A 22339-nucleotide genomic window follows, 5' to 3' on the forward strand; every position below is an offset into this window, starting at 1 on the left:
GAGTTTGTCTTTTAACAGTGTTTATAAGCTGGGCCTGGTCGTGCACAACCATCTCAGCACTAGGGACACAGAAACAGAAAGATGATCCAAGCCAGTTTGGGCTACATAGTAAGACCCTGTCTCAGAACCAAAGGAGGGACTAAGGAGACAGCTCTGACAGCAAAGGCTTGCGAGCCTAAGGACCTGAGCTCCTCCTCCAGAACCAACTTAAAAATATCGGACATGGTGGTATGCTTGAAAGCCGGTCAGATCCCTGGGCCTAACTGGGGAGCGCCAGACCGATTAAAGATCTTGTCTCAAAGGAAGTAGATGGTATTTCTGAAGCTACTGCTCAGGCTGTCTCCCGGCTTCCACATGCACTGGCATAGAGAGCACATGGACATTAAAAATTAAAAACAAAACAACAACAAAACCACACCACCAGATGGGTAAATGAAGAACAGATACTCTGAGAGACTCACCTAAAGTGACCAGAGTACCTTCGAAGAAGCATCAGCATTCTGAGTGACAAAAATATTACTAAACTATTATTTCAGACAAAAACAAAACATTGTTGCTGAACATAGTGGCGCACACCTTTAATCCCAGCACTCAGGAGGCAGAGGCAGGCGGATCTCTGTGAGTTTGAGACCAGCCTGGTCTACACAGTGAGTTCCAGGACAGACTCTAAAGCTATACAGAAAAACCCTATCTTGGGGGGGAAAAAAGATAAATAATAAGATGAACACTTCTTTATTCTTTCAGATGTTTTTATACCTATGCCAGAGAACTTACTAGTAAACTTAAATGAAAGTAAAGAGGTAAGGCATATTTTTCCTTCCTGCCATGTTTAATTTTAACACAATGCATATTTCCGAAATGAACTTGAAATTTTGCTTTTCTTTGATACTTTTAGGGTATGTAACATTTTATATCTAATCTTAGCTTAGGTTTATTAGATGGATAGTTCTTGAGATCAGTCTTGAACTGATGGTTTTTTAGTCTAAGGCAGCAGGTTCTTTGTAGTGGAGCAGAAGACAAACCTCCTCCAGAAGGAAGAGCACCTGGAGGAGGCCTGGCCTGAGGCCGTGTGGGAGAGGGAGGGTTGCCGAAAAACACTGCTGGTCACTGCACCGAAGCACATAGCCAGGCTGCTCTCAGTGCTTTTGCTTTTCTGATTCACAGAGTGTCATTGGTCAGTTCAGAAGAAACTCTTATTACCTGCCTGGAAATTGCCATGACATAATACAGTGAGAGGTGAACAGAATGTGTCTGAAGGGGGGATGTTGTCTACCCTGTACCTGCATATATGGCGTAGGGTAACATTTAACTAGCAAGTCTGTGGTCCCCGCTCCTGTCAGAGGGGACTGTGCAGTAACATGAAGTATTTTCCCCATTAATTCTCTTTCATCTGCACAACCTAACTGAAATAGGCAGCTGGTTTGACGTTGTTTTTCTTTTGTAGTCATGCTACTAGTTGGCATCGTTACTGATTATCTTAGATTTTGCAACAGGGAAGAGTTAAACTCACTTTGGAACTTAATAGAATAAAGTATGTAAAGGTGATGGAGAAAGCCATGTTTCGTGGCATTAAAACAGATAAATTTCTAAATTGCCATGGTTCTTTTGCTGCATTCTAGACTCACAGTCTTGCTGGACTGTTGCATGTGCAAGAACTGTAAGGCCCCAGTTTTGATGTCTTGCTTGCCAATTTATAATGTTTACTTAAGATGGCTCTCTTGTCATTGATCAACTTCATTGTTTCCTGTAGTGTCCATAGATTCTCTGACCATCATCATTATTCAGTGTCCTGTCTATTGTATTAGACAATGATTTATTGTGAAAATTTAATTATAACATTCTTGAATTTTTTTGCTTTATTTCACAAGCTTGTCCAAGATTTACTGAAAAGTTTGCCACAGATGTTTACTAAGACGCTGGAGACCCAGAGTGCTTTGGGTCCTGCCCTTCAGGCTGCATTTAAGTTAATATCACCAACTGGTGGTCGAATGTCTGTCTTCCAAACACAGCTCCCAACTCTTGGCGTGGGAGCTCTGAAACCACGAGAGGAACCCAACCAAAGGTCATCTGCTAAGGTTAGACCACCAGGTATATAGCCTGGTCTGTACTGGTGCTGCCTCTGACCTAAGAGCTTGTTTTCCATTTGTTTGTTTTATTGATTGTTTTGGCTGTGAGGAGACGGGAATGTAGGTAATTAATCAAGTGTTTCACTTTTATGTACACATAACTATTTTATTATTTTCTCTACTTGCCTGATGCACATCTATGCTTTATTATCTTTAGTATATTAGGTTCTTAGAAGTCCAAACTGGTTTTGATGAGAAAGTCTGGAAGACTAAGAGAATGCATTTGCTAGGGACAAAGTGGAACCAAAATGACTGTTAGAAATGGTCATAATAGCCAGCTGCACGTCTTTAATCCCAGCACTTGAGAGGCAGAGGCAGGTGAATCTCTGTGAGTTTGAAGCCAGCCTGGGCTACAGGACAAGTTCCAGGACAGCCAAAGCTACACAGAGAGACCCTGTCTTGAAAAACCAAGAAAGAAAGAAAACAGTAAATCCCTTGTAGACTAATAGCCAAAGATTGCTTTTGAGCTCCTTTGGCGTGTGAGTTAGGAATTTGCATTTACCAAAAGATAAGAGAAAAGTAGGGCAACCGCATAGTTCCATGTCATTCCTGACCGGCCAGCATAGGTTCTACTGGATAGAGGTTAGACTTCAGTAGCTGATTTATTACACCTTCTGTTTCTTTGTGTATGAAGGGAAGATGATACTAATGCCTGCCTCTTAGGGAAACTGAAAGGGCTAAATACATGCCGTGTATGAATTGTTGGGGTGTCCCCAGCATATGAGCATTTAGTAGGCAAAAGTTAAAATAATAATTACCTTTGTCTATTACAAAATTAATGTAGTAGAGGCTTTTTTTCTTTCTTTTTTTTTAAAAGTATTTCTTTTTAATAGTAAACAGAATAAACATAAGCTCTCAGAGAGTACTTTAACACTGTAGTATAACTAAGTGTATTTACATTTTTTCTCTTTCTGTTCTACAAATAATAGGAAATACATCTGACACCATCTACTGACTTCTATAAGAAATTAGCCTTGGACTGTTCTGGACAGCAGGCAGCTGTTGACTTATTCCTTCTCAGTGGACAGTATTCTGATTTGGCCTCTCTAGGTATGTTCTTGCTTTTTGCTTTTTTTTTTTTTTTTTTTTTTTGAGACAAGGTTTCAGGTAATCCAGGCAGACCTTAAACTTCCACTTCCTCTCAGTCCCAGGATGATCTTGTGATAGGAGGCTGGAGTGGCCAAGTTAGCGCAAAAAAGGTCACAAAAGGGCGCAGTTGGCGCCAAAAACATGACAGCTACGCCAAAAGCGTGATAGTGCAAAGCCCATGAAGAATACTCCCAGCCAAGATAGCGCTGGAGGGGAGCCAGGGGGTTGAATATCTGACTTACCCACAAGAAGATGATTGGAGTTAGAGATGGGCTAAGATGATGTAAAGTGCCTGATGCCCATGTGATCCCCATTAGGGGCCATAGGAGCTGCCGCTCATACGGACATGACTGCTCACGTAATTGGTTAATTTCCCTTCCACTTCTTCTGGGATTCATGGGTTTTTGCTTTATAAGTTGCATGTTGTAAGGAAATAAACGAGTTCCTGCTCGATTCAACTTCCCACTGCATCTGATTGTCTTGGGTGGGGGGATCTAGGTGGCTAGCTGCGCACTTCCCCTTCTTAGCCAGGGCCAGTCACGGGCGGCTGGTTTGATTCTGCAGTGGGGTCCACAGAGGGACCCTGCAACCTTGAGCTCTGGATTTTCCTGCTGCCAACTCCTGAATCCTGGAATTACAGACTCGTTCTGTCACACCCAGCAGCGAGTTCTTTTTTAATGATTTTTTCAATGAATGTCATAATTAAAAAACAAAACTATCTTTTCTCCGCTGGGTGATGGTGGCACACGCCTTAAATTCCAGCACTCGGGAGGCAGAAGCAGGATCATCTCTGTGAGTTTGAGGCCAGCCTGGTCTACAAGAGCTAGTTCCAAGACAGACTCCAAAGCTACAGAGAAACCCTGTCTCAAAAAACCAAAATAAATAAATAAACAAATCTTTTTTAAAAAAAAATAAAAAGAGAGAGAGGTGTGTGCATAGATGGATAGATAGAGATCTAGATAGATAGATAGGTAGATAGGTGTAATATAACCCAAGTTATGTTTCCAGCACCACATTGTGGCTTACAACTGCCTGTAACTCCAGAGAATTTGGTGCCTCTGACCTCTGTCAGTACCTGCACTCGTGTAAATAAATCCAACACACACTTGTGCATAGTTTAAAATATAACGATAAATCTTTAAAAATTGGAAATTTTTATCTACATATCTATATATGTGTGTGATAATGGAGTCACACACGCATATACACAGGAGCGAGTAAAGTGGTAACATAAAGGATGTGTGCTCTCTTGCAGGCTGTGTCTCTCGGTACTCAGCGGGCAGTGTTTACTACTACCCCTCTTACCATCACCAGCACAATCCAGTCCAAGTGCAGAAATTCCAGAAGGAACTACAGAGATACCTCACTCGGAAGATTGGCTTTGAGGCAGTCATGAGGATCCGGTGCACCAAAGGTGGAAACACTTTATTTCCCTCATGAGGTTACATACTGTTTTTTATACAGTAAAAATATGTATCCTACAGGATTTACCCTGCAAAGATACACTGCTGAGTTCTAGAATGTGAAAATAGACAATATACAATCAAAGGGGAAACTATTTAAACACAGGGACTAGAGGTGCTAGAGAAATGACTCAGCGGTCAGGAGCAAATACTGCTCTTGCAGATGACTCGAGCTATGTACCTGCGTTCACGGATGCCTCTGGCCTCTGTAGGTCCCAGCACTCCTGTGCACAGACCCACACAAACATACATGCACATAATTTAAAATGATAACAACAAATCTTTAAAAAATAGGGACTATTTTTCACAATGAATGTATCTAAAACTACTGAACTGTGTACATTGAAATCATGAATTTTATGCTGTGTGTTACTTCAGTTTATTTTAAAAAGAGGCCACATCTCCAAAAAAAAAAAATGCATGACATGAAAGTGAAAGAATTCATAAACCAAAAGTAACCATAACTATCATGGTGATAATTTCTTTATTTCAGGTCTTTCCATTCATACTTTCCATGGGAACTTCTTCGTCCGTTCTACAGACTTACTTTCTCTTCCCAATGTCAACCCAGACGCTGGGTATGCAGTGCAGATGTCGGTAGAGGAGAGCCTGACCGACACTCAGCTAGTTTCCTTCCAGTCGGCGCTCCTGTACACATCAAGTAAAGGTGCGTGTGTGTCTACATTTATTCTCACAAAAGGTATCATACCTATACTTTTTTGTTTTTTGTTTTGGAGACAAGACCAAGATCTCACTCTGCGGCTCTGCTGTAACTGGCCTAGAACTAGCTGTGTAGATTAGGCTAGCCTCAGACTCATAAGATTCACCTGCCTCTGCCCCGACCCTCTCAACAGATGTGTAAGTATACAGTGCATGATTAACTAAGCACAGAGTGTAAGGATCAAGAAAGTTTTATGGTGAACTGCTGTCTTTATGGCTTATGATACTCTCTTCTAATTACTAATATCTGTTGAACTAACATTTTCTAACCATAAGAATCTTGTTGCTGTTCTTGATAGTCAAAAGATTTGTCTTTATTTTCCTAAACCATTTTGTTTTAAAAGAAAAAAAGCTAGGCGGTGGTAATCCCAGCACTCAGAGGCAGATGTAGGTGGATCTCTGTGAGTTCAAGGCCAGCCTTGTCTACAAGAGCTAGTCAAGGACAGGCACCAAAGCTACAGAGAAACCTTGTCTCAAAAAACAAATAACAAAAAACAAAAAAAAAAAAAAGAAAAGAAAAGAAAAAAGAAAAGGAAAAATTTTTGGCTTCAGCACCTAGGAAGCAGAGGCAGGTGGATCTTTATGAGTTTTTTTTTTCCTTTCTTTCCCTTTTTTAAAAGACGGGATCAATATATGTGTACAAACTTGAGCTCCTCCCTCCTCCTGCCTCAGGTTCCCAAGTGCTGGCATTACAGAATTAATGCACTAATTAATGTGCCTGCACTACGCACTATTCCCAGTAGCAGATATTTATCTATGATCAGATATTCTGGTTTAAAAAATTCTCTCTAGACTGGAGAGATGGCTAGTAGTTAACAGTGTTGCTTCCTGCTCTTCCAGAGGACCCACATATCGGTTCCCAGCCCCTATGGCAGCTCACAACTGCCTATAGCTTCAGAGGATCTTACACCTTCTGGCTTCTGCAGGTACCCACAGGCATGTGGCACACATACATAAATAAAAATACAGTAAATCTTTAAAAATCCCATTAGGGGCTAGAGATATGGCTCAGCAGTTAAGAGCACTGTTTGCTGTTGAGAGGTTTTGTGTTTGATTCCCAGCAACCACATGGTAGCTCACAACCATCAGGCAGAGGCAGGTGAATGTCTGTGAGTTCGATGCCAGCCTGGTCTACAGAATGAGGACTGGCTCCATGGCTACTAAGAAACCCTGTATCGAAAAACAAAAAGTTAAAAATTAAAAAGGGTTCCATTAGGGGCTAGAGCTATGGCTCCATGGGCAGTGTTGCTGCAGAGAATCTGGATCCCACTATCCACTTATCTATAGCCCCAGTGCTATAGGGCAGAGACAGGCTGATACTGGGACCTTGTTGATCAGCCAGTCTGAAGTGTGAGATCCTGGACTAAATGCTCGGCACCAAAAATAACCCCAGCAGTCTGACATTGTGGTGTGGGTGATCACTAAAGGGAAGCTGCTGTGGTGTTAGAATGAGAGGCTATCTTCATAGAGAAGGGGAAGAAGTGACCAAGGAAGACATCTGATGTGGATCTCTGGCCTACATGTGTGCATGCAGGGTACACGTGGATATACCAATACACACATACATGCACGCACACACAAAAATCTTTTTAGAGCTGAACATAGTGGCTCAGGTTTTTAATTCCACCACTTGGGAGGCACAGGCAAGCAGATCTCTATGAGTTTGAGGCCAGCCTGGTCGATGTAGTAAATTCCAGAGCAGCCAGAGCTACATAGTGAGACCCTGTCTCAAAAAACAAAACAAACAAACAAATACCTATAAAACTGGGGGCAGGAGAGATGATTACCATTTCCCAGAGCATTGACTACAGTGAGCAGTGATGGCACACACCTTTAATCCCAGCACTCAGGAGGTAGAGGCAGGCAGATGTCTGTGAGTTTAAGGTCATCCTGATCTACAGAGTGAGTTCTAGGACAGTCAGACTACACTGTGAAACCCTGTCTCAACAAAAACAAACAAACAAAAAAGAGCATTGACTGTCTTCAGAAGACCCAAGTTCAGTTTCCAGTGTCCCGCGCTACTGTCTCGCCAGCAAGAACGACGCGGCACACTTAGGATCCTTCTGTAGAAAAGCTTTAATGCTTCTTGGGAGAGAGAGCATAAGCTTACAAAGCAGAGACCCAGAATGAGGGGAACCCATCCCTTATATAGGAAACAGTCCTCGCTTCGGACGTGTCATTCTTGGATTGCTCCGCTGTCCATCAACCCAGATGACGCCTCGGGAGTAGGCAGGGACGCAGCAGTGGAAAGTTACCAAGCACATGCGCATTATAGTCCCACTGTCTCTGCTTCCCCAGTGCTGGGATTAAAGGCGTGTGCTACAACACCTTGAACTCACAGAGATCTGCCTGTCTCTGCCTCCCAGGCATTGGGACCAAAGGCGTATACTACCACACCTTGAGGTCACAGAGGTCAATCTGCCTCTGCCTCCCAGGCATTGGGACTAAAGGCGTGTACCACCACACCTTGAGGTCACAGAGGTCAATCTCTACCTCTGTCCCTTGAAGCAATGGAGAATGTGGTTGCGGCCCTCCACATCTCCCCCCTTTTTACTTCTTTGCAGAAAGGCAACTCCCTCAGAAGGCAAAGATAGAGGTCGCACTTCCCAGAGTAGAAACATTATAATGGACTTGCACGGAATCTGTCCCTAGGTTCATGACACTTGGAACTTATCCGGCCTGCCCTCTGTCATTTTTCTGGGAAAGGGAATATATGGCAGGAAACCCTTATGTAGGGCGACATATCTCTCAGAGAGGGCCATTCTCTGTGCGATGCTCTTCAGCTCGACAACCTTCAGGGCTAGCTAAGCCAAGCACTCCACCCTGTGCAATGGACCATTGTCCTAGGGGTGCAGGAGCTGGTTGGCCTAAACCTTACTGCTTCAGCATAGATAACCACACATCAGTAGAGGCCCCTGTTCCAGGGCAGCCAGCGCTTGTGCAATAACCACTTTGTCCCTACGACTTTGGGATTTGAGTCGGCAGACCATCCAGAGGAGAGAAACTACTTCATAGCATAGGGCTGCTTCAAACATTCCCACCTCCACCCATTCTTTGAAGTAGGAGATGAAGGACACAATCCAGGACTGGAATCCTTTAGCCAAGCTTATAAATCATCTCTAGGAAGGTAGGGAAGCCCCAGAGTCTTATTGGTTGTAAAAAACCGAGGAAACACCGCCAATCTATGACTGACTGGTGTCGGCTTCGGGAAGGCTGAGAGTATCCCCCATCACTGCTCCATCATAACCGTTGTCATCCATCCGCAAAAGGGCAGGAGGAACAGAAGCCAAATCTTTAGGCGAGTCCGCATGTTGTGGGTCATTTTTCATCATTTGGGTCAGTCTCTCTGGCATCCAGAATGGATTTTTCTGATCCTGTGGGAACACACAAACAGCTCCCCTGGATCTCAATAGAATGGGATCCGGGCCTTTCCATTCATTAGAAAGCACATCTTTTCATTTAACCAAATCCTTGGGCCGCTGCAGATCCGAACAATGTCTCCGAACAATGTCGTGTTGCCGCATTCTGGCCATTATCATCCAAATTTAAAAAATTTATAGTGAACAGAGCCATGGCAATGGCCATTTTTGGCGTCGGGGGCAACTCCTTCATTATTCCCCCTTTTTGTTTAAGTAGATATTCCACGGAGAGATGGCTGATTCTATGTGTCCCAGAACCAATTGCTCATTAACTAGCTGATTCATTGTTTTTTATTTTTTTAGAGGTAAGTGGCCATTGGGGAACCCATACTGGGGTCTCTGTTTTTCATGGTATGGGCCGTGTTGCCCCAGTGGCGCCTAGGAAAAACCCAGGCCCTGTTTGTTGATATTAGGTTTAGGATTTATTGGCTTCCGTATTCCTTGCTTGGAGCGACCCAAGCCCTTTTCTGGCCTATGGCCCATTTTTATCATTATATCTTGGGCCTGAGATGAATAGAGGTAATACGGTACTGCCTGTTTACTGTGTCTAAACCTTAATTGTGCTTTTATTATGATAATTACGACCAGTCCTGCCTGAAGTCAGCACAGTTCAGCTTAGCCAAGTGGAGCAGGAGCCACTCCAGCCTCAGAGCCCCTCACAGTTCCAGGCACACTTCATTGTTGTGGCATCCGCCAAGCTAGGCACCGACTGGGCTGGTGCAATGTGCCTTTTACCACAGCCACCTAGCAAAGCTCTGCTCCAGCTGCCTTCTAGCCCCAGCTGCATTTGTTTTAGGTCCATACTGGTGCACGGAGTGGAGTGGAACTCAGGGAAGCAGGCTTGTTGCTCTACAATCATTGAAAGGACCCCATTTAAACAATCTTTTAGGGAATTTGGGCGTTGTCAGTCTGTCTGGCTATTTCCTGCTGAACGGGGATGCTGTATTCTTAGGGGTATTTACTACAACATTTCAGGAGGTCTCGGTGATTCAAACCATATAAATCTCAAGTAAATCCTTAGGCTCTCATTTTCTGTGGAGACGAAAACAGAACCTCTTTTCCAAAACATCAAATCCTTAGGCCCATATTTTAAATTTAAAATACCTTTCTTAGCAGTTCCTAAGTTCAAATATCTTTCTCCTGTCCAGTACACAAAAGACAACACAAACAACATAATATACATCTGTATATATTTACTCTTTTCTTTTTTTGTTGTTGTTGGTATCAGAAAGCTTTTGACCTTGTAAGTCAGTCTTCTCCCCCGTTCTTATTTTCTTAGAACCACCGGGGGGTCCTTTTTCTTATCTGGGACTGTCCTTTTTTTGTGCGCGCCCAACCTCTCATTGCGCTCAGTTTCTGACATGTTATCCTGGACTTCCTCCCCTTCTGCAACAACCGCCTGGCAGGATTTATCTTCTAAGCAATTTCAAAGTGATTCCAAAAGAACTGCTAAAAGAAGTACCAAGGCCTCTACGAAACCTTCCCAAGGCAGAGACAAGTCAAGCCCAAAATCAAAAAGTCTAGGAATAGTCATACCTCTCTGAGCATACAGACCTGCAGTTCTGAATTCTTGTGTCCAAGGGGCCTCCAGCGGTGCAAGCAGTGATTAAGGTCCCCCGGCGTCCCGGGTTTCGGCACCAGATGTCCCGCACTACCATCTCGCCAGCAAGAACGACGCGGCACACTTAGGATCCTTCTGTAGAAAAGCTTTAATGCTTCTTGGGAGAGAGAGCATAAGCTTACAAAGCAGAGACCCAGAATGAGGGGAACCCATCCCTTATATAGGAAACAGTCCTCGCTTCGGACGTGTCATTCTTGGATTGGTCTGCTGTCCATCAACCCAGATGACGCCTCGGGAGTAGGCAGGGACGCAGCAGTGGAAAGTTACCAAGCACATGCGCATTATAGTCCTACTGTCTCTGCTTCCCCGATGCTGGGATTAAAGGCGTGTGCTACAACACCTTGAACTCACAGAGATCTACCTGTCTCTGCCTCCCAGGCATTGGGACCAAAGGCGTGTACTACCACACCTTGAGGTCACAGAGGTCAATCTGCCTCTGCCTCCCAGGCATTGGGACTAAAGGCGTGTACCACCACACCTTGAGGTCACAGAGGTCAATCTCTACCTCTGTCCCTTGAAGCAATGGAGAATGTGATTGCGGCCCTCCACATCCCAGCACCCACATAACCATCTGTAACTCCCATTTCCAAGGGATCCCATGTCCTCTTCTGGCACCAAGTATGACTATGGTACACTGGCATACATGCGGGCAAAATGCTCATAAAATAAAAATAAATCTTTTAAAAGGCAAGGAATTTTTTAGACATAGTTGTGTGTGCCTCTGTAATCTTAGCAGTCCAAAGGCCGATGTAGGATTTTGAGTTGGAGGCCTGCCTGGGCTGCATCTTGATGCTATTCAGTAGGAGAGAGAAAGCTAGCATTATCAGCATTCAGGGACAGCGTCTGCTGCCTACTTAGTAATAACTCAGACACAAGGAGTTTCATAGTTACAGTGTAAAACCTGAAGGCATTTTCTGATACTGCGTGGTGTCCCTGCTTTTTGTGTGATCGTCTTAGTTCTAAGTTAGAGAAGAAATGATTCTAGGGGCTGGCAAGGTAGAGCAGGTTAAGGTGCCTGATGGCTTAAATTCGATCCCTGATGCCCCTGGTGAGAGAGCCAGCTTGCAGATATTATCCTCTGACCTCTACATACAAATAAAGAAATAAGCAAAGGGATTGATAAATATTTTTTAGTGGGAAAAAGGGAAAAAGAAATGGCTTTAACATAACCTTTTATAAAAAAATAGCTATTGTGTTTTTTCCCTAAAGGTGAAAGAAGAATTCGTGTCCATACTTTGTGTTTGCCAGTTGTTTCCACCCTAAATGAAGTCTTTCTTGGAGCTGATGTTCAAGCGATTTCAGGATTACTGGCCAATATGGGTAAGGATTGTTTTCGGTTTAAGTACTTTACCTCATACCATTAAACACATACATAGTCTTTGTTATACCTAAAGTTGTTACCTTAGAGGTTCTGTCTGTGTCTGTTTAAATGAAAAGGTCCACTGCAGCTGATTGTGCCTGTTTTGTTTGTGGAAACAGGTTTACTGAGGCATAATTATGTATTATAGGAACTTCAGGCATTTTAATTGTATAATTCATCATTTTTAATATTTACAGAGTTGTCCAGCCATCATCACAGTCTGATTTTAAAGCATTTTTGTCGACTCAAAAGAATCACATGCCCAATTAGTGCCCACTTCTTGCTCCTTCCTTCACTGGCCTTACGCCATCATTAAATGACTCTATAGATATTTGTCTGCTTTGAACTTAAATAACTATAGCTTTATATATATATGTATATATATATATATATATACATATATATATATCCTATATTTTCTTTTGAAACTTTTATTTTTTAAATATTTTTAAATGGACTGGAGAGATGGCTCAGAGGTTAAGAGCACGGATTGCTCTTCCAGAGGTCCTGAGTTCAGTTCCCAGCAACCACATGGTGGCTCACAAACATCTGTAATGAGATCTGGTACCCTCTTCTGGCCTGCAGGCATACATGGCAGCTGAACACTATGTACATAATAAATAAATTAATCTTTTTAAAAAATTTTTTTAATTATTTTTATTTTTACTCTATGTGTATGGGTATGTCTATACACACACTTGTATGCCTGGTATCTGAGGAGGCCAGAAGAGGACATTGGAGCCCCTAGATCTATAGTTAAGGGTGGTTATGAGCTGCCATGTAAGTGCTGAGAACTGAGCCCAGGTCCTTTGCAAAAGCAGTAAGTGCTCCTAACAGTGGAGCCACCTCTCCAGCCCCTTAAACATTTCTTATGTTAGTATGAGCATCTGTTGGAACTGTTGCCCATAGTGCTTTATTGCCTCTTCCTTGGATAACAGGTGGCAGTGAACTGTGAAGCACTCTTAGCATGTATATTTCATGCAGCCCCAGATGTGCAGATGTAGGATAGAGGTATACATATACAGATCACATTTTTATTGATAATGAATTATAAACTTTACAACAATTTTTTGACATATGCATAGTTTCTCCATTTAGCACATACAGAAGCAAACTGTATATTAATGAGGTGGATGTGCTTGTTTATTTTTTCACGAATTAAATCTTGGATATCTAGGATGCAGAGTGTTTTCAGCATTTCTTGGAGTTGACGTATATTTTGGTTTTATCATCAATACTGAGAGAATTACCTCATATAAATACATAATACAAAATAGCCAAAATATGGTTAGGGGCATTATTCTGTCCTATTCTCAAGATGAACTCATTTAACAACTTTTTGTGAAACTCAGCTCAGCAACTCAAACAACGATTTTTAAAAATGAAATATTCCAATGTGATACAATTCAAAGCTACTTACATACGGAGGAGGACAGAAAAGTATTGGATGTGCTTTCTTCCTAATTAAACCATTGTGTCTTATGAGAGCAGAAAACCAAGTATTTAAACCCTGCCGTTCGTTACCCACAGTGTCTGATTCTGAGCCAAGAGGTCTCAGGTCTCAGTGATTCCACTGTGTGTTCAGAGTAGAGGCTACTGCAGCAAATTCACACAGCACAACATAACTGACTGTTCCCAGAAAAAACTTGGGTTTGTTACATGTGTGTTTGTATTAACTTTTGCTTGTTCCAACTTCAAAAACCTTTTGCTATTGCCAGATTTTTTTTTTAAATCCCCCTCATCTAGGGTGTCACATCACAATTTTAAGGACCTTGGCTATAAAGAGTTGGAACCAAATTTGACATTAAAAAAATACATATATATGTTACTTTCAAGCATATGCTTTCATAACCTTGCTTAAATCTGCTGTTGAGAAAAAAATTCATTGGGCCCTGGATGTGGTGGTGCTCCGTTTAATCCCAGCACCCGGGAGGGAAAGGCAGGCAGATCACTGTGCGTTCAAGGCCCACCTGTTCAAGTTCTAGGAAAACCAGGGCTGTTACACAGAGAAGTCTTGTCTTAGGGAAAAAGAATTCATTGAGCCAGCAAAATGGCTTGACAGGTAAAGGTATTTGCCAGCCAGCCTGACTAGGACCTGAGTTCAACCCCTGAACTCATGTGATGGAAAGAGAACTGACTCCTGCAAACCATCCTCTGGCATGTGTGCGTGCGTGCGTGAGTGCACGCGTGTATGTTCTATTCTGTCCTTTCCAGTAGATTCACCAAACGTCTATCTTGTTTCTTGTTTGTTCCTACTGTCACCTCCCTAGCTGTTGATAGGTCAGTGACTGCCAGCCTGAGTGATGCCCGGGATGCTTTGGTGAACGCGGTCATCGACTCTCTTTCGGCTTACCGCTCTTCAGTCCTGAGCAGCCAGCAGCCAGGCCTCATGGTTCCTTTCTCTTTGAGGCTTTTCCCACTTTTTGTGTTGGCTCTCCTTAAACAGGTAAGAAAATAAACTTAACATAGTAACAGTGTTAAAAAAGCTTTTTATTCCATGAAACACTAATATGTGTATGAGTGGCCTTAAACCAGTTAAATTTTCTGAGGATGGAAACCCTATCTTTTTTAGAGCACTGAAGGGATTTAGAGCCAAAGAAATCTGTGGGTAATGTAGTCTAAGTGCCTCACACACAAGAGATAGCTCACTCATGAAGAATTCAGTTATGTGACCATAAATTCAAATGAAAGAAGTGGAAACACAACAAAATTGTGTTGTTGGTGTAAGAAGCCACACATGTGCTGCATCTTCTCACTCACACCAGAGCTCATAAATGAGCACATGGACTCAGAGAGCAGAATGGTGGTTGTTAGAGACCAAGGAGTGGGAAGGACGGAGAGATACTGGTCAGGGGAGGCAGTGTTATCAGTTAGATAAGGAGAATCCTATATGTGTACAACATGAGTGGTTAAGTGTGTGCATGCCATTACATCGTGTAGTTCTAGCTTCTTTAACTCATTCAAGTCATAAAAGTTACATAAGTACTTAAATTTTAACATCTAACTATCCAGGTTCTTCTCTTGAAAGCTTTTCTCATAGCCTGCCTTACTTGATTTCCTTCCCGTCACACAGCACCGTGACACTTTTCTGTCCCTGTCCTTCCTATATTTTTATGCCAATTATCACTGATCACATAGTGTGCTTATTTATTATTTTTCCTTTTTTTGTTGTTGAACCAGCATGTCATTATGTAGCCCTCAATGTCCTAGAACTTGCTTTGTAGACCAGGCCTAGCCTTGAATTCACAGAGATCCCCCTGCCTCTACATCCCAAGTACACTGTTACACCTGATTTTATTTCTCTTTTTATAGGAAATAAACTACAAACACGATAATCTGGTCTTTTTTATTCACTGTTTAGTCCCAGCACCCAGTATGTAATAGACACTCAATAAATGAAATAAATTATTTCACCTGTAACTGTATATGCAGTGATTATTTTATACTTTGTTTTATTTGTTTTATTTTAATATACATGGTTGTTTTGCTTGCTTGGGTACCTGGTGCCTGTGGAAGTAAGAAGACATCAGATCTTCTGGGACCAATTTTGGACGGTTTTTAGCCTCCATTATGTGTGCTGGGAACTGAATCTGAGTCTTTTGCAAGACTAAGCAGTACTCTTAACCACTGAGCTATCTCTCAAGCCCCTATTTATTTTATATTTACAGGTGAAATCATTAACTAAAATCGTTCTCATGCTGTGCCAGAAAAGTCTCTATTGCAAGTACCTAGGCCACCAGTTTTTACCATGTGCTGGCTAATGGCCCATCTCATGAGTGCAGTTGTCCTGGGCTTAAAAGGATGCTCTGACCAGGTAGTAGGCGCACACCTTTAATCCCAGCACTTGGGAAGCACAGGCAGGCGGATCTCTTTGAATTCAAGGCTCGCCTGGTGTACAAAGCAAGTTCCAGGACAGGCTCCAAAGCTACAGATCTGGGTTTTTTGGGACATTGAGCATAGACGAACAGCAAGCACACACATTTCAATGAGTGACATGTGACAGTCTGAGTTAGGTGAAGTGAGGTCAAAGCTGTCAATCAGTGTTTTACCTGAGTGTGCCAGCAAATGCCTCCGTTCACCTGAGCCTGCCTTGAGAAACTTTCTGCTCACATTTGGTTCATTGTTCCCTGCCTCTTTTACTCCTTCCTACCAACTGGAAGACTTTAAAACCTCTCCTTAGACCTTCACTTGTCTCACAAAGTCGGCCGCTGTGCTGCTGTCCCACCCGTGTCACCTGTATAGGTTGTAGGGTCTGGTACATTGTTTAGTTCCTCTGATTGTGAAAGGAGCCGCTGTTAATTACCATGCACTTAATTACATGAGTTTTTCTGTATGTCAGGTGTGCCTTTATCTTGTCTCCAGTGTCCCTCGCTGCTCAGCTCCTTCACCATCACTGTGCAGGCAGTTCTGGGCCTAGTTTAGTGATAAGGAAGCAGACACCAGGGAGATCAGGTAGCTTCACTGTTGTTGGGTATCTGATTACTTGAGACTTCTATGTGAGGGTACAGTGTAATTTAATACAGACTTCTTAAAAAGATATTTTCAAAGGATAACATGATAAATTTGCTAATTCTTCTGAAGATCTTTAAGCAACTGACATTTGCAAAGTCCTGTCTTTTTTTTAATATTGGGGGGCATGTTTTTTGTTTTATTGCAGAAGTCTTTCCAGACTGGGACAAATGCTCGTCTAGATGAACGAACTTTTGCCATGTGCCAAGTGAAAACCCAGCCGTTGGTTCACCTGATGCTCACCACACACCCCAGTTTGTACAGAGTTGACAACCTCTCAGATGAGGTAAGATCAGCTCCTGTTCTGTGGGTTCTTCTGGACATTGTTAAGCTTAATTACATTCACTATGGAAATGAGAATTTGTTGCTTAATTCTTTGTTTGTTTGTTTTTTCTAGGTAAATATATAGAAACTTTGATTTTTAGAGAAGTTTCTGAAAATGGTGACTTTAAGTTTTCTAAGACAAATTCTCTAATTTTAGATTTAAAGATAAGTTACAGATAAATTATAGACGGTGTCTCAGTTTCTATTGCTGTGCCAAAACACAATGATCAAAGGCAACTTGGCAAGGAAAGGGTTTATTTCAGCATATAGTTGGTAGTTCATCATGCAGAGAAGTTAGGGCAGGAACTCAAGGTAGGAACTGATAGGAAGGCCAGGGAGGGGTGCTGTTTACTTGCTTGCTCTTGATGGTTTGCTCAGCTTGCTTTCTTACATACCCAAGACCACCGTGGGCTACTCTCATATCACTCACTAATTGAGAAAAATGCCCCCCAAGTCAATCTAGTGGGACATTTTCTCAGTTAAGATTCCTTCTCAAAGGACTAGGCTGTGCCAAGTTGACATAAGACAGCCAGCACAGAAGATTCTTACAGACCCTTGCCAATTTCCCCTAATATTTCATGTTCTAGATAGCTGGGCTCTAGCTGATTGGCCTATGCCTCCAGTTCCAGTAACTCTGGGAGGCTACAGCAAGAGGATCACTTGAGCCACATGACTTTGAAACATACCCTGTCTCAGAAAACAAAACCCAAAAAATTTCAAAGTAAATACAAAACTATATTACTTTTGTTGTCAAATTCAAGGAAATGAAATTGCTGGGAGTAGTAGTAAATGCCTTTAATCCCAGCACTAAGAGGTAGAAGCAGGCAGATCTCTGAGTTGAAAGCCAGTCTGGTCTATATGGAAAGATCCTGCCTCCGTGAGTTCTGGGATTAAAGGTGTGTGCCACCACTTTCTGACTGAATTTATTTTTTTAAATAACAATAAAAATTCAAACTGGGTGGCACATATCTGTAGTTCTAGCATTTCAAATGGATCAGGAGTTGAAGGCCAGCCCCGGCTATAAAGGGTGTTCCAGGCCTGCCTGGTTCTCTCAAAACTAAAAAATCAGAGCCAAGGATGTACTCATTTGGTAGAATGCTTGCCCAGCATGCATAAAACCTGTATTCACTCTTCAGCCCTACATAACCCCAGCGTGATGGCCCATATCTACAGTCAGAATGTGGAGCACTTGGAATGTGGAGGCAGGAGGACCAGAAAAGAAGTTCAAGATTATCTTTGTCTCTATAGGGAGGTGGCAGCCAGCTTACCCCTAAAGATCTGGTCTGAAACAAAAAAGGAGGCCTGGAGAGATGGCTCAGCAACTTAAGAGCACTGGCTGCTCTTCCAGAGGACCCAGGTTCAATTCCTAGCTCCCACATGGCAGCTCACAACTGTCTCTAACTCCAATTCTAGAGTTTCTGACACCCTCATACATACATGCAGGCAAAACACCAATGAACATAAAATAAAGATAAACTATAAGACAACAGAAGATGGGAATGGGCTAGAGAGATGATTTGTGGGTGAAGTGCATGCTGCAGTGGATCGGAGCATGAGGACCGGAGTGAGTTCCCAGCACTAGTGGGAGAGCAGAGTATGACAGCATGGGCCTGTAACCAGCACAGGGAGCAGAGGCAGGACAGTCTCTGGAACTTGCTGGCCAGCTGGGTCAACAAGCTCTGGGTTCATTGAGAGAATAAGATGGAAAGTAACAGAAAAGACACTTGCCATTAACTTCTGGCTACACACACAAAGAAATATGATCAGAATTTTATTTCAATTATTAGAGCCACAGTGGCTCTCTTTATATGTGTGTGTGTGTGTGTGTGTGTGTGTGTGTGTGTGTGTATCCATTGTACTATGGATAATTGATTTATGTAATTAAGGTCTAAGTTCTTAGAAGTCAAATCCATTTAGTTATATTTGTCATTTAACTGTATCTCTGGAGAGCTGGGCATGGTACCACATGCCAGTAATTTCTTTTTTTTTTTTTTTTTTTTTTTTTTTTTTTGCTTGTTTTAATATTTTATTCTTCATTTTTATCCATGGAATTCTGATTTTCTTTTTTTTTTTTTTGTAAATTTTATTAAATTATAAAAGTTTCCATTTCCGCCCCCCCACATGCCAGTAATTTCAAAATTGAAGATGAGGAGGTGACAATCAGAAATTCAAAATCATCTGCAGCTACATAAGAAGTTTGAGGCCAGCCTGGGCTATTTCAGACCCTTTCTCAAAAAAAAGCACCCAGGCTGCGGGTTTGGCTCAAAGGATAAAATGATTATTATGGGAGCATGAGAACCAGAGTTCAGAGCCCACATAGAAAGCAGGGCAGGCATAAAAGGCAACAATCGGGCATGACAGGCACCTGTAATTCCATCACTGTGGAGACAGTGATCCCTGGAATGAGCTGGTAGCTATACTATCTGGAATTGGTGAGCTCTAGGTTAAGCAAAAGACTGCCTTGATAAAGTAAAAGGCACCCAACACCAACTGTGAACTTGTGCACTCGTACAGACATACATGCCCATGCACCTAGACTTGAACACATGCAATATACATGTACGTATGAAAGTATATGTATATTGTGTCTGTGTGTTACCTGCATCTGAAAACCTTTCTCTGCTTCCTTCAGGGAGCTCTCAACATCAATGACAGGACCATACCTCAGCCCCCCATTCTTCAGCTCTCAGTGGAGAAGTTGAGCAGAGATGGAGCTTTCCTCATGGATGCAGGCTCGGTGAGTGGATTTACTCAGCCTGATGAGCTCAGTGTGCTGCTGAGTCTCCTTAGCACTTGACTTCAACTGCCTCTTTAATCTGTATATTGGCATTGTTCCCCCTCCCCTCCGCAGCCTCCTGTCTCACAGTGTGCAGCGGTTCTCTGTACATCCCACTAAGCATGCTCACCCTTTGACCTTTAAGACCTCTCAGAACAGTGTGTTCCTGTTTGCAGGTACTGATGCTTTGGGTTGGAAGAAATTGTGCACAGAATTTTCTCAGCCAAGTTCTGGGAGTTCAAAACTATGCATCAATTCCACAGAAGATGGTAAGCTTTTTATATTATTAATCATAGGAGACTTAAAGGGCATTTTAAATATGACAAAAACATGAAACCCATTTTCAAATCAGAAATTAATACTCTATATTTCTCCCAAAGAGTAAATATCCTCACAGATAATCTCTCTTCCATCTGTGAGTGCTCATTTTATGGTTTTGTTTTGGTATAACTCTAGGCAGGATCTTGCAGTGTTGCACAGGTTTATCTATGATCCAAGGACTCAAAGGGATCCTTATGCCTCAGCCTCTCTAGGAGGTAGGACTACAGCCACACACCACTATGCCAGGTTCATCTTGTCTTTTTTGTTTGGTCGGGTTTGGAGTGATTTATTTGTTTGTTTGTTTGTTTTTAGATGGGGTCTCATTATGCAGCCCTGGCTGGCCTAGAACTCACTATTTAAGACCAAGTTGGCCTCAAACACAGAGAACCATTTCCTCTGCCTATTGAGCCACCACACCTGGCTCATCTTGTCTTCTAATGGTATTTGGTTAGCCTCAGGGTTGTTTTTATTTTATATGTATGAATGTTTTGCGTGTATGCAAATGTGTATATCACATGCATGCCTGGTGCCTATAGAGGTTAGAACAGGGTGGAGGATACCCTGGGACTGGACTTATAGATGGATGTGAGTACCATATGGGTGATAGGAATTGAACCCAGGTACTCTGTAAAAGCTGAGCAATCTCCAGCCTCTTCCCTCAGTTTTTTGACAGGACTTGTTGTGTAAGCCAAGCTAACCTGGCTTAATAAGTTGAACCTATTTCTCCTTCTGAGAATGGAATAGCATAGGTGCCTGGGTGCATGCTCATTGGTTTTGTTTTTGAGGTAGTTCTTGTGACTGGGTGTGGTGGCACACACCTTTAATCCCAGCATTCAGGAAGGGGGAGGATCTCTGAATTCCAGGCCAACCTGGTCTACATAGGGAGTTCCAGGACAGCCAGAACTACATAGTGAGACCATCTCAAAACAAAAAAAAACAAAACCCACCAAACTTGAGATGAGTCTTGCTCTGTAATCCAAAAAAATCCAAAATCTCGCTCCAAAATCATGGCCTCAGCCTCCCTGTTGTAAGGATTATGGGTGTGCACTATTCTGCTCAGCTGAGAATGACATTGTTTTCTTGTGGTAGGGTGATTCTTTTCAGTCAGGGTCGTACTACATAGCCCTGGCTCACCTAGAACTCAGGATGTAGATCAGACTAGTCTCAAATCTTACAGCACTTCTATTCCAGCCTCCGAAGTGCTGAACTTACAAACATGCACCATCATCAGCTGTATTTAGAATGGTAATTCTCAGCGGGGCGTGCTGGCACTCCGGAGGCTCTCTTGTGTTCTAGACAAGGCACAATGAGATCTGAGTGTGATCCCCAGAATCCATGTAAGGTGAATGGGAGAACCAGATCCACAGAGTTGTCCTCTGGCCTCCACATGTCCCCTGTGGCATTTTCCCCATGTGTACATACATCATGCACATATACACACAATAATAAAAAATTTTAATGTATTGGGGGGTTGCTTGCATGTGTGTCTATGCACCTTGTATATGCCTGATGCTCAAAGGGGCAGGAAGAGGTTATCAGTCTCTTGAGACTGGAGTACACACAGTTGTTATGTAAGACCCTAGTGTCCAATCACCAACGAGGAGGAGTCGCCCCAAGAGACCATCTCTCACATCACAGCTGATATAAAAGCATGAAGATTTTATTAATTCTTTCATGACAGGGTCTTCCAGCATTCGGGAGGCTAGAAGACCCCAAATGTCTGGTACAGGCTATTTTTAAAGGGAAAAACCACAGAAGGAAGGGGTGTCTGGGGGTTGTTCTTTAACTATTATGATTGGCTTATTCAAAAGGGCTATTACCAATAATTGGCTGGAGAGTGGCTGCCAGATCAGATGAGGTAAGGGAAAACATCTGAGGGTCGCTTTGCCCCTTTCCCAGGGCCTAAGTCAAAACATCGGTCACCGAGTCAACACCTAAGGGTTATCTTGCCCCTATTTCAATAACTGAGTTCTATTTGGAGAACATTCACAAGGAACATTCCCAACATTTCAGTACGTGTGTGGGCAATTGTTAGGTTCTTGGTTCCCAGGGGGAAGGGGGAAGCATTACTGCTGAGACTGAGAGTTGTCAGAAATGGCTTCAGAATTGTCTTAAAGTTTTACAGTTAACCACCCTGCAGAGGCTGGAAATCAAACCCTGATTCTCTGGCAGAATAGTCAGCACTCTTAACTTACTGGAGCCACTTCTCCAGCCCAATAATAATTTTTTTTAACAGTTAAAAAATCAGTATTGTCTTTCGAGGAGAAAATAGTGAATTTAGTTAATGGGGAAAAAAAGTGTTATGTTGCTGCACATGTGATTAGTGCCTGCCTGTCTCTCTCTCTTCCTCTACCAACCCCCTCTTTTAGGAAGGATTATTGAATCCAGAGCCTTGTACACACTAGGCAAGCATCAGATCTACCAATGAGCTTATGTACCAGTCTTTTGTTTTTGTATTTTGAGCAAGTGATTTCCTGATCTTTGACAGGGTTTTTTAAAAATTGCTGTGTGGTGCTAGATGTGGTGGCCTCCAGTTTCCAGCTTTAATTTCAGCAGAGGCAAGCAGATTTCTAACTTTGAGGCTGCATGAGCTACAAAGTAAAACCCTGCT

At 42.6% G+C, this 22339-nt stretch overlaps 1 protein-coding gene across 1 annotated transcript in view; it reads left to right on the forward strand.

Moving 5' to 3' along the window:
- The window catches only part of Sec24a (SEC24 homolog A, COPII component), a 64249-nt gene that overhangs the window by 35055 nt on the left and 6855 nt on the right, over positions 1-22339 (forward strand). Inside the window, exons 12-21 of the mRNA XM_048437615.3 lie at positions 745-800; positions 1869-2075; positions 3056-3176; positions 4471-4629; positions 5172-5345; positions 11648-11758; positions 14069-14244; positions 16456-16593; positions 19264-19368; positions 19584-19676. Coding sequence (XP_048293572.3) covers positions 745-800; positions 1869-2075; positions 3056-3176; positions 4471-4629; positions 5172-5345; positions 11648-11758; positions 14069-14244; positions 16456-16593; positions 19264-19368; positions 19584-19676 — 1340 coding nt within the window. The remainder of the gene's footprint in view (positions 1-744; positions 801-1868; positions 2076-3055; positions 3177-4470; positions 4630-5171; positions 5346-11647; positions 11759-14068; positions 14245-16455; positions 16594-19263; positions 19369-19583; positions 19677-22339) is intronic.

This window comes from Myodes glareolus, chromosome 9 (genome assembly GCF_982192425.1).
Source record: "Myodes glareolus chromosome 9, mMyoGla1.1, whole genome shotgun sequence".
Lineage (NCBI taxonomy): Eukaryota > Metazoa > Chordata > Mammalia > Rodentia > Cricetidae > Myodes > Myodes glareolus.